Genomic DNA, 12286 nt, shown 5'->3' on the forward strand with positions numbered 1-12286 from the left:
AACTAAAGCCTACATACAGTTTCTTTTCTAATTTTAATTCTACACAAGAAAGAACACAACCTCTCCCTTCCCCTTCTTTGCTGGAGGACCTTAGGAATGTTACGCCAGGCTGTAACCTGAGCTGCAGAATTCCCTCCATCAAGCTGAAGGGAGAAGAATGATGATTCTTAAGTTTGTGGCTGTAGCTTTTCTTGACATCACTCTTAAGGTTCATAACAAGGCTCTCAAGTAAGGAGAGGGAGAGATGAACCTAATGTCAAATGTTAACAAAATACTTATTTAAATCTGGGGAAAATATTAGTTTATTAAGCCATCTTTATATGTCACAAAAGAGCAGAAAAAGGCTAAAAAATGTTGTTTTGCTTCAGAGATCCCTTTTCATAAGCTTATGATGGGTTAGCAGAATTCAGGGAAGGGAGAAAATTCCAGTACAGACAGAGAGATCACAACTCTCCCATTCAATTCACATTCCATGTATTACATTCTACAAGAATATAGGGGGAAAATGTTCAAGACTCCCTTGAATTGCCTGGAAAGTTCCAAAGACTGCTAAAAATGATCATCTTCCAGATACTATAACGTTGGCATGTGCTGGATTCTGGGTTAAGAACCTGAATAGTTTATTCTGCTATTCTAATTCTCTGTATCTGATAAAGCCAGACACACTAGTTCTGTGCACCAAATGCGTCAACACAGCAATATAATCTTCTCCCATATTTTTGGTCTACTTGCAGTAAGAATGAGCCTGTTTCCTACCATGCACATCAGAAAGCTCCCTTTCCAATACACTGCAACTCAGCTTCACCTACACTGGGGAAACAGGAACAAGCCAGAAGGCTCGGAGCACACAGTCAGTGGGAGGCATTTTGCAGCAGAGGTAAGATGGTCTCAAGTCACAAAAAATTGAAGGGAAAGTTAGACAGTTTCCACTATTTCAAAGCTAAAATTTGCATAGACAATGGTTGATGTATTCACCATTTGTGTTTAAGTACATTCTGCCAAAGAAGGCCAACAGGCACTAATTTAAGCACCTATGCTCTTAATAGTTAATATATCCCATATCAAGATGCTACAAGGTGCTCTGGATTGAGGCTGGACTCAGTAAATGGTATGGCTTTTTTTGCTATAGCATGACACTGGGAATCAAGAGATCTGAGTTTTACTCTCAGTACTGAAACTGACTTGCTCAGTAACTTCAAGCAAGTTGTTTATTCTCTTTCTGCCCCTCCACTCCCACAAACATTATACAGTTCTGTGGTGACCTAGAATCCTATTTTCAACGTCTCCGACTCAAGGAATATTTCCAACACACCTCTGAACAACATACTAACCCACAGAGAGCTTCCTACCAAAACTACAAAAAGGATTCTGGGTGGACTCCTCCTAAAGGTCGAAACAACAGACTGGACTTCTACATAGAGTGGTTCCGCCAACGTGCACAGGCTGAAATTGTGGAAAAGCAGCATCACTTGCCCCATAACCTCAGCCGTGCAGAACACAATGCCATCCACAGCCTCAGAAACAACTCTGACATCATAATCAAAAAGGCTGACAAAGGAGGTGCTGTCGTCATCATGAATAGGTCAGAGTATGAACAAGATGCTGCTAGGCAGCTCTCCAACATCACTTTCTACAAGCCATTACCCTCTGATCCCACTGAGGGTTACCAAAAGAAACTACAGCATTTGCTCAAGAAACTCCCTGAAAAAGCACAAGCACAAATCCGCACAGACACACCCCTGGAACCCCGACCTGGGGTATTCTATCTCCTACCCAAGATCCAAAAACCTGGAATCCTGGACTCCCCATCATCTCAGGCATTGGCACCCTGACAGCAGGATTGTCTGGCTATGTAGACTCCCTCCTCAGGCCCTATGCTACCAGCACTCCCAGCTATCTTCGAGACACCACTTACTTCCTGAGGAAACTACAATCCATCGGTGATCTTCCTGAAAACACTATCCTGGCCACTATGGATGTAGAAGCCCTCTACACCAACATTCCACACAAAGATGGACTACAAGCCGTCAGGAACAGTATTGCCGATAAAGTCATGGCAAACCTGGTGGCTGAACTTTGTCCTCACCCATAATTATTTCACATTTGGGGGCAATGTATACCTTCAAATCAGTGGCACTGCTATGGGTACCCACATGGCCCCACAGTATGCCAGCATTTTTAAGGCTGACTTAGAACAACGCTTCCTCAGCTCTCGTCCCCTAATGCCCCTGCTCTACTTGCGCTACATTGATGACATCTTCATCATCTGGACCCATGGAAAAGAAACCCTTGAGGAATTCCACCATGATTTCAACAATTTCCATCCCACCGTAAACGTCAGCCTGGACCAGTCAACACAAGAGATCCACTTCCTGGACACTACGGTGCTAATAAGCGATGGTCACATAAACACCACCCTATACTGGAAACCTACTGACCGCTATTCCTACCTACATGCCTCCAGCTTTCATCCAGACCACACCACACGATCCATTGTCTACAGCCAAGCTCTACAATACAACCGCATTTGCTCTAACCCCTCAGACAGAGATAAACACCTACAAGATCTCTATCAAGCATTCTTACGACTACAATACCCACCTGTTGAAGTGAAGAAACAGATTGACAGAGCCAGAAGAGTACCCAGAAGTCACCTACTACAGGACAGGCCCAACAAAGAAAATGACAGAACGCCACTAGCCATCACCTTCAGTCCCCAACTAAAACCTCTCGAACGCATCATCAAGGATCTACAACCTATCTTAAAGGACGACCCATCACTCTCCCAGACCCTGGGGGAAAGGCCAGTCATTGCTTACAGACAGCCCCCCAACCTGAAGCAAATACTCACCAGCAACCACACACCACACAACAGAACCGCTAACCCAGGAACCTATCCTTGCAACAAAGCCCGTTGCCAACTGTGTCCACATATCTATTCAGGGGACATCATCATAGGGCCTAATCACATCAGCCACACAATCAGAGACTCGTTCACCTGCACATCTACCAATGTGATATATGCCCTCATGTGCCAGCAATGCTCCTCCGCCGTGTACATTGGTCAAACTGGACAGTCTCTATGTAAAAAAATAAATGGACACAAATCAGACGTCAAGAATTATAACATTCATAAACCAGTTGGAGAACACTTCAATCTCTTGGGTCACTCGATTACAGACCTAAAAGTTGCAATTCTTCAACAAAAAAACTTCAAAAACAGACTCCAAAGAGAGACTGCTGAATTGGAATTAATTTGCAAACTGGATACAATTAACTTAGGCTTGAATAGAGACTGGGAGTGAATGTGTCATTACACAAAGTAAAACTATTCCCTCCCCACCCCACGTTCCTCAGACATTCTTGTCAACTGCTGGAAATGCTTGATTATCACTACAAAAGGTCCCCTCCCGGTGTGTCCCCCCCCCCCCCCCCCCCGCTCTCCTGCTGGTAATAGCTCACCTTAAGTGATCACTCTCGTTACAGTGTGTATGGTAACACCCATTGTTTCATGTTTTCTATGTATATAAATCTCGCCACTGTATTTTCCACTGAGTGCAGCCAATAAAGTGAGCTGTAGCTCACGAAAGCTTATGCTCAAATAAATTTGTTCATCTCTAAGGTGCCCCAAGTACTCCTTTTCTTTTTGCAAATACAGACTAACATGGCTGCTACTCTGAAACCTGAGAAAGCACCGAATCAAAATGTTTGGCTACTGATTTTATTGCTTTAGCTCTTCACCTTGAAAGCTCTTTACATTGTAAGCCCTTCAGGGTAGGAATTAGTCTCTTTTCTATTTGTACAGCACCCAGCATCATGGGTCCCCAGTCCTGACTGGGGCCTTAAAGTGCTACCTTAATATAAATAATTACAACTAATAATATTTTCTTTTAACTATTGGACTTAGTTGTGAGATTAAATGTAAATTTTACAATCTATGTTGCCAGATTTGCATACTTGCTGCAGATAACACTCATAAGGCTTTTCAAAATTGATCCACGTGTTTTGCTTCGAGGTTCACATACATGTAAACTTAAAATGTTTGTACCATGCAGATACTCTAAATTCTGCTGCTTAACACCAATTCTAACTGGAGACTAGCGATGATGCAGACCACTGTTTAAGTAACAATGTGTAATTATGCTCTTTGTTGCATGACACAAACTCAAATACTCTCTGTGCAGTTCTGCGTGGGTTCAGTGTAGAAGATATGGAGGTGCTATGTAATCATTATATGAATAATGTCTGGGTCCTGGTCGGCAACATAAGGTTCTATATAGTTAGATTGGTTTAACAGAATTTCCCGTATGAATGTATTAGTCTAGCTTAATAGGGGGCTGTTGGAGAAACAAGCCGGGAAGCAATGCAATGGATCTAGCTAGGCCATACTCCAAAAATATTTATGGGGCAATTACAGGAAAATGGCCTACTTCCAGCCTCCAATCCGAAGTTACACTGTTGTTTTGCCAGTTCTGGACACTAACAGATCAAAGAGGTACAAAACAGTTTAAAACAGACACGTTCTCTGAGAAGAGACTGAGCAGCTTGTAAAGGAGTCATTCCCTGAAGCAGTGGGGAGAAAAGACTGGTGAGTTATGGGAAGAAACCATCACAGACTATAGCGGTCTTTGGGTGCCTGTAGGAAACTTAGACCTACCAGCATCCTGATGTGTCAGATGGGTAGGCACCTAGTAAACTAGACATGCACATAATCTGTTATTGTTTTAAGATCTTTTTCTCTGCAATTGTTTTGTTCTAAACAAATAATGCTCGGCTGTCTGATTACTGGATACCACCGCCAGTGTTCTTGGTGTTAACAGACCTGCAGCTATGAACTATAAATTAGGCCTGCTGAGGTAATCACAGTTAGCACCTGGGAATGGCAGTCCAAGGCCTGATCTGAGAGTGGGAGAATTGCATGACCCCACCACAAGAGCAGTGATTGCTTGAGGCCTGAGTGGGGGTGCACCTGCGCAGACCAGTAGGGGTCTGTAATGGTGACAATCAGTTCTAAATGCATACAGCACAATTAATGGAAATCAATTTTAGTAATCGGCCACTGGATTTAGCAATGAATAATTATATGCTTAATTTATTCAATTCATAGTCCCAGAGTAATTACAAATCTATCTGAAATTGAAGTAGGATTAAAGTTACAATTTTAGGCTAAGGACAATACCCATACCCTTTGCTGAAGCTATTGGAAAGGCAATTTCTTTCTTACAGGCTAACTCCAAAAGTGGAGACTTCCCTTTCTTCAGTGGCTGTGGGAAGGGGTTCTGTGCAGTTCAAATATTTTTCAGAATAAGTTTGTCTGTTACCTTAAATCCCTGCTCTACACATACCAAGTCATCGCAACGGTGAAGCTGGAGAAAAGTCCAGTCAAACATAATTCATTAATGAAGGCTCATTCTGTTGGATGTATATATGTTAGCTGGTTATGGGTTGGAATAGGGGCAGGGAAGGGTTGTTGTCAGGGTGGGAAGTTAATGCCTATCTGAGGCCACTTCGTTCATATGGTAATTCATAAAACTTCTACCAGGAAATTTTCTGGTTTGGAATAAATAGCTTTGCGATTGGCACAGAACAATGCTGTTTGGCCCTAGGAGGAGATATGAGGCCAGAGTCCTCTCACACGAACACCAGCATGACTCAAGATTGACTCTATTGACTTCAGTAGAATTCCTCTGGATTTATATTGCTGCAAAAGAAAAGAAAATCTGGCTCATAGCCACCTACAAGTTAGGTGCATAGTTTTATAACTGACTATTTCCTACATGTAGCAACTAAGGGTATAGCCAATCTGGTTTTGGCTTGATTCACACACTTTAACATGAAATAACTGCACAGCTGGTAACTTGCTCAGCTATCCGAGACTACATCAGAGAGCCAAACCACAATATTATCCAATTAACACATGCAATGCTCATGTTAAGCAAGTTAACTGCATAACTGCTGAAGAGTTTGCATAATGTTATATAGTAACAGTTAACAGATGATGTTTCATGTTGGATAGGAAAGTAGGGTAAGGTATGTAGCAAAACCCAGGGGAAACCTTAGTAAGTCAGGCTTCCATCAGAGAATTCCCAGTGCTCATCTGATGTTTTAGTGGAAAATTTGCAGATTGTTAAAGAGTGATCCATCAAGCAAGACCCAACCAAGCATCAGCTTCCAGAAAATTATTTTGTTTTTACTAATAATCTTTAATTGACAGGTACCTATACATGAGGTCTCTGGAAATCTTAGCAACAATAAACTGAACACACTATTTACACTAAATTCTTGATTCTTTTTTGAAAACAGTAAGCATATCAAAATTCAGTATTAGAGTTCTATGTTCCCAAATCACTGTGAACTGAGAGACTAAGTACGGTCACCCGTCATGCAGCTGTTCTCTCTTGCAAATTACTATGTGAGTGCCTGATCCTGAACCATTAGAATTTTTCCATCTACTTTGATGGTACAAAAGTGGATCCAAAACCTTTTTTGCAACTGTTTTAAAAAGTTATTGTAAAAAAATCAGAATATTTGTTAAACACAGGTATGTAGAGGACTTAATTTTAAATACCCTTCTCTTCCATGTCCTTTTTGTAGTTCTCCAATAAGCACAAATAACGGTGCTGTTGGTAGACCCCATTCCTCATTCTCTTGCAGCCTATTTATTTATATTTCCACACTGACAGCTTCAGTTTCATCATGTTAACATTTCTTGTTCAAAATATTTAACTTTACAAGGCAGTTCTAAAACTGTTCAATTTCTGATGAAAAAGAATCACAGGCCAGGTGTTTTAATGTAATTAAAGTACAATAAAGAAATTCAGAGTGAATTTTTATGCATGATTGATGTGCATGTAAGTGTGTTCACTTGGCCATTTCAAGTTTGGGCTGGGATTATTTTTAAATGACTTGGCCTCTCCATGATCAGTCTCAGGGTCAGTATGAGGCATAGACACCACAGGCCCATGCTGAAGGCAGTAGCTTCCTGCACTGTGTGATTTAATTTAAATAAAATAAAGTTTCTCGTCCTCATGGTCATAAAGGAAAGCTTGAAAATGTAATCCAGGGTAACTGATGCAGTGACATCTGCCTGAGTCTGCAGGCAGTGTGAAACAATAGCTCTTAAAGGGGTGAACTGTACCATGAGTCTCAATGGGAGTTAACCCCAAGAGTCACTGCTCTGGTTCCCACCAAATCCACCCCAGCAGAGGACTCTGTGTGACAGGAGAAGAGTACAGGGTGCCCATCACACCCACCCAAGCAGATACACCTTGATTACTGTGGCAGGTACTGGGGGGGCGGGGAGAACACCTGCTATTGACTCTGCCTCTCCCTGGAGGACAGGGGATCCCCGCCAATCATGGGTGAAAGAAAGCAGCACCATAACACTGCCTTTGCTTCTCTGAAAGGGGAGAGGGCCTCCTGCCACTGCTAAAGGGGAAGATGTTAGGAGGCCTTATGTTGTGGTGTCTAGGGCCCTGGATTGTTTTATGACAATAGAAATGCTACCATGAGCCAGAGGTGATAATACCGTTACTTCTCCCTCTTTGTAGCTACATATTGTACATTATAACTCTGACAAATACACCGATGTAACAGCAGCAATAGACAAATCAGATGGGCTAGCAGTTTTGGCTGTTCTCATTGAGGTAAGATGCATGCCTTGTGCTTTTTTCATATTTAATAATGCTATAATTAAAGTATCTGTAAACTTTAAGTACAATGAGATGACTGGGATTAACTTGGAGTTCATCAATATTGGCATGTCTGGATATGTGGTCTCTCTCTTCCACTCCACCTACACACACATGTATGGCCAGATTCTGCCCTCCATTATATTTCTGTTTACTAGGTGTATAGTGCAGGAGAAAAGATTTTGAGTATTCACTCGTTATTTTATTTTAAAATATATCAGGCATGTTCATATCCTTTTGAATTTGCTTTCCACAGACTAAGGAGCTGGTGAGTTTCTCACAAATGACAGTAGAAAGTGAAGATCAAGTCTGCACATTTGAATATTCCCAGATAGTAAAGGCAGTTGTATATGTAGCATGGAACACTGTTTAACACAGTAGGGGTCACCAGGCTGGCAGAACCCTGACACAGGTAATTAATTATAGAAGACTAAGGTGTAACCATACCCTTCACAACTAGTACTTCACAGGCACACAGTTCCTTTGTATCAATGAAGCTGGTGGTGAAGAAAAAATTATGAGACAAGTAAATTCAGTAAACCTTTCAACGCAGCAGGGGGACAGGTTTCCACACCTAACCCTGACACAGAGGCAATTAAATAACCCAGTCAGCAATCTGATGGAACCTCCTGTAACTCTGCCAGGCAAACATTTCCAATTACTTTGTGTAAATGTGACCAAAAAAGGCTAGCTATAAACTCAGCATTGAGCTAATGAACTTTACAGTAGAGCAGATTGGAAAATGTGTTTCCCCCCAAAAAACATTTTGACTTTTTGTCAACAAAATTGAAACCCCAAAAAGTTTCAGCTTTCCATCGAAAACCTGAAAGTGTTCAAGGAATGCAGACACTTTCTGAGAAAAGTTTTGTTTCTTTGAAAACCCAACTCTCTTAGAAGTCTTAGAAGTCTTCTGGTTTTTCTACAAAATGCTTATTATATAATGCTGATTAAAAATCAAATAAGGATATCTCCAAATTAAACATTATTTACTTATTTCCATCTGAGAATTTCAGAAACATCGTGGCTTTCAAAGTTGAACTTAGGACACAATTTTTTCTGGTTGCCAGATGAGTTGCTGAGAATCAGCTCCAAATTATTAAGAAAACAGGCATTGATTCAAAGCTATAGCAGCCAGTCTCTTATTGGATATTAGAGTTATGACTCTCACCACTGGTCCTGACCTTCTAACAGTATCATTCTTTATTTTGGATTGCAAGCAGCAGACTAACGGTTTCTGGTTGGCAACAGAAAGCCCAAAATATGCTACCTATGGTTATGACTAGAAACCCATGCATGATCTGAGAAACCTGTCAGCATAGAATTAGCATGTATAAAGTTCTTAAAGGAAACAGGCTTTCATTTCTTTGCACAGCAGGCTAGCCACTGAAAGGCTACATGTTTTTTCAAACACACACCATAAGGCGTGTTACAGAATAAAGAATGTAGGCTTCATCTAAAACCTTTCTGGTCTGAAGTCTTCTGCTCCATAACGCTGTTGTGCAGTAAGGGACCAATCCTGCAGTCCCTGTGAAGAAATCACTTCCACTGAAGCTAGTGGAAATTCTAACTATATAAAGGATTGCAAGACGAGACCCTATCAGGTAACATTTTATGAAGAACTGTGTGGAGTTTCAGCTAATGAGAGTTGTGCAGCTATATGCTTTGGAAATTTATCCTACAGTCAGATATTACTGGTTATTTAGTTTAAGACCACTGTTATTCATTGAGTCTAAGGCCAGAAGGGACTATTGGATCATCTAGTCTGACCTCCTGTTTGTCACAGGCCTTTAAATTTCACCTAGTTATTCAGTAAACATTATTATACAGATCATTTTAATTAACACATAATCATTGAACTGATTTAATGCAAAATATTTCTCCTTGAACATTTTAGTTATTTAAGGTTTTAACTTTGCAATTCATCATATTGCAAACAACTGATAAGTCATAATTATGACAATTTAATATTGTGTAGTGTGATAAAGAAATCAAATACCCCCAGGCTGCAGCTTATTATTTAAGAGTGTATTGAAATGGAGAAGAAGGATAGAACAGACTAAACAAAACAATCCCAGGGCACAGCCTTAATTTCTACATCAGTCTATGTTATTACATCAGTATTGGTGTTGTTGGGTGAAAAATTTCACTAAAAGATGACACTGTCAACCAAATGTTGAACACCAGTTGTCTGGAGAATTTAAGATTATGCACACAGAGCCCTGATTACTTGGACAGCTGTTAATCTATTTGTTACAGAAAGGCCCATTCAATCCATCCTATGAAAAGATCTTTGGTCATTTCCAGAACGTGAAATACAAAGGTGAGTAGCTGTTGTATGCAAAAGATCAATAGTGGCTGAGTGTATCAGAACCTTATCATTGGGATTCATGCAGGGCATGTCATGCTTTTGTCAAAACTGCTTCAGAACAGTTCCAAGTACAGTGCACTCCTCTTAAGGGGATCATACAGCTAGCTTTAGGTACACTTCTGTTCATTAGTATCACATGTTCCTAACCAGGTCGTATGACTTGCATGTGCTGTTCCTTTGGTTACTTGCTCCTCAATTTAGTATACAGATAGCTGATTTATGCAAATAATGATAATGATACTCACTCCCAGTAAGCAAATGGCCAGAACTCACAGGATTTTTTCCTCAGGTGTCTTTTAAAAAAAAAAAGGAGTTCGTGAATGCAATAAAATGCAGACAATGTTGACGAGATGTATAAAAACATGGTGTTGACAAGAAAATCTTCAGCGTAGTGGCAAACACACTCAAACCATTATGAACAGCAGACAGAGTATTTCAAACCCAGTCCTCTGTGGTTGGAGGTGTGAGTGCAGCATGGGTTGGTATATCCACGCTAGCTTTAATCAAGCTCGCACAGCTAAAAATAGCAGTGAAGATATGGCAGCATGAGCTTCAGCGCAGGTTAGCAACTTGAGTACATACTCAGGCTCCTTGGTGTACTTGTACAGCTTGGTGCTGAAGCCTGCACAAGTACGTCCTCTCTGCTATTTTTAGCTGCGCTAGTTAAAGTAAAGCTAGCATAGATACACCTATCTAAGCTGCAGTCACACCTGTGACTGCAGTGTAGACAAACCCTAAATGTCTAGTTTCAGAGTAGCAGCCGTGTTAGTCTATATCCACAAAAAGAACAGGAGTACTTGTGGCCCCTTAGAGACTAACAAATTTATCAGAGCAAAAGCTTTCATGGGCTACAGCCCACTTCATCGGATGTATAGAATGGAACATATAGTAAGAATATATATACACACACACATATATACAGAGGAGGTGGAAGTTGCCATACAAACTGTAAGGGGCTAATTAATTAAGATGAGCTATTATCAGCAGGAGAAGAAAAACTTTTGTGGTGATAATCAAGATGGCCCATTTAGACAGTTGACAAGAAGTTGTGATGTGTGAGGTCTAATATTGGGTAGTTGCCTGCACTGCTTATAAAGAAATTCATCCAGTAGTGCACCTGAGCAGGGTGCACTCAATAGTAAAGAGCAACTTTCCTCATTAATCACAACCCTGGTTTGATATCCAGGTGTAACATGTCAGACTTGTATAAGAACAAATTTAGAAGTGGTTTAATGAACTACATTTCTATATTAAATTGGGTCTAGCATCTATCAAAGTACACTTTTTCCTTTTTCATTGAGATCAAAATGCTTGCTGAAAACAAATTTGCCCTACTGGGACTCACCTGTGCAGAGATATACAGCAAACCAATGCAGTCCAGTAGAAAGTCATGATGATGCAAAGTAGACTAGCACTGAGAGAAGTGTGATGAAGAATATGGAATTAACATGGATTCTCTCTTTCAGACCAGGTAGCTCTAGTCCCAGGTTTTGACATCCAAGAACTGCTTCCTGACCAACTGGATGAGTATTATCGCTATGAAGGATCCCTGACAACTCCTCCTTGTTACCCTAGTGTTCTCTGGACAGTTTTCCGACACCCAGTAAAAGTTTCACAAGAACAGGCAAGTTTAAGTAAAACAGATATTTTCTTATTTAGCCTGTCATTGTAGCCTAAAGTCTGATATTAAATTAAATGCTAATAAATTAATCTGTTTGGTGTTTATTAAGGAATGTTAAATTTGTATTCTCATTTCCTGGATTTCAAATAGGAAGTTTTCCATAAGGTCTCATAAAACTAAAAGATGTGATTACTAACATTATTCTTGGAGTGGGGAAAAAATTATTTAATCTCTTTGATCGATCATACTTCGTTTGCAATTGACATGCAAAGGCCATGGGACTGGATGGCTCTTTAATTCAGAACAACACATTATGGTCCAAATTTTCAGTCCCTCCTTAACAGAATCTTTATTTTTCTGCCCACAATTTTGTGAATAAAAAATAACTGGTGGTGCAGTTTAAGGTCACTTGAACTTCCAAGTACCTGACTGCCCCTGAAAATTAGATACAGGACACCTTAATTCTGTCTGCTAACCATCATAGGTGAAAAGTTTCACGCACAGTTAAACAGGCACAGAGAGATTTGTGTTTGAAACTTGTTGTCAATCTGTATTCTTCCTTTGCTTCAGCACTTGCTGTCTTCATGCAAGTATCTTTCACAAATT

General features: G+C 40.4%; 2 protein-coding genes across 5 annotated transcripts in view; one reads left to right on the top strand and one right to left on the bottom strand.

Annotated features, from left to right (window-relative positions):
* APH1B (aph-1 homolog B, gamma-secretase subunit) overlaps nucleotides 1-12286 on the bottom strand; it is a 112319-nt gene that overhangs the window by 51354 nt on the left and 48679 nt on the right. The gene's annotated exons all lie outside the window — the stretch shown is intronic.
* The window catches only part of CA12 (carbonic anhydrase 12), a 44279-nt gene that overhangs the window by 17723 nt on the left and 14270 nt on the right, over nucleotides 1-12286 (top strand). The window contains exons 4-7 of the mRNA XM_073303582.1: nucleotides 735-877; nucleotides 7551-7646; nucleotides 9948-10011; nucleotides 11526-11683. Of these exons, the coding sequence (XP_073159683.1) occupies nucleotides 735-877; nucleotides 7551-7646; nucleotides 9948-10011; nucleotides 11526-11683 (461 nt within the window). The remainder of the gene's footprint in view (nucleotides 1-734; nucleotides 878-7550; nucleotides 7647-9947; nucleotides 10012-11525; nucleotides 11684-12286) is intronic.

This window comes from Lepidochelys kempii, chromosome 10, assembly GCF_965140265.1.
Source record: "Lepidochelys kempii isolate rLepKem1 chromosome 10, rLepKem1.hap2, whole genome shotgun sequence".
Taxonomy (NCBI): Eukaryota; Metazoa; Chordata; order Testudines; family Cheloniidae; genus Lepidochelys; species Lepidochelys kempii.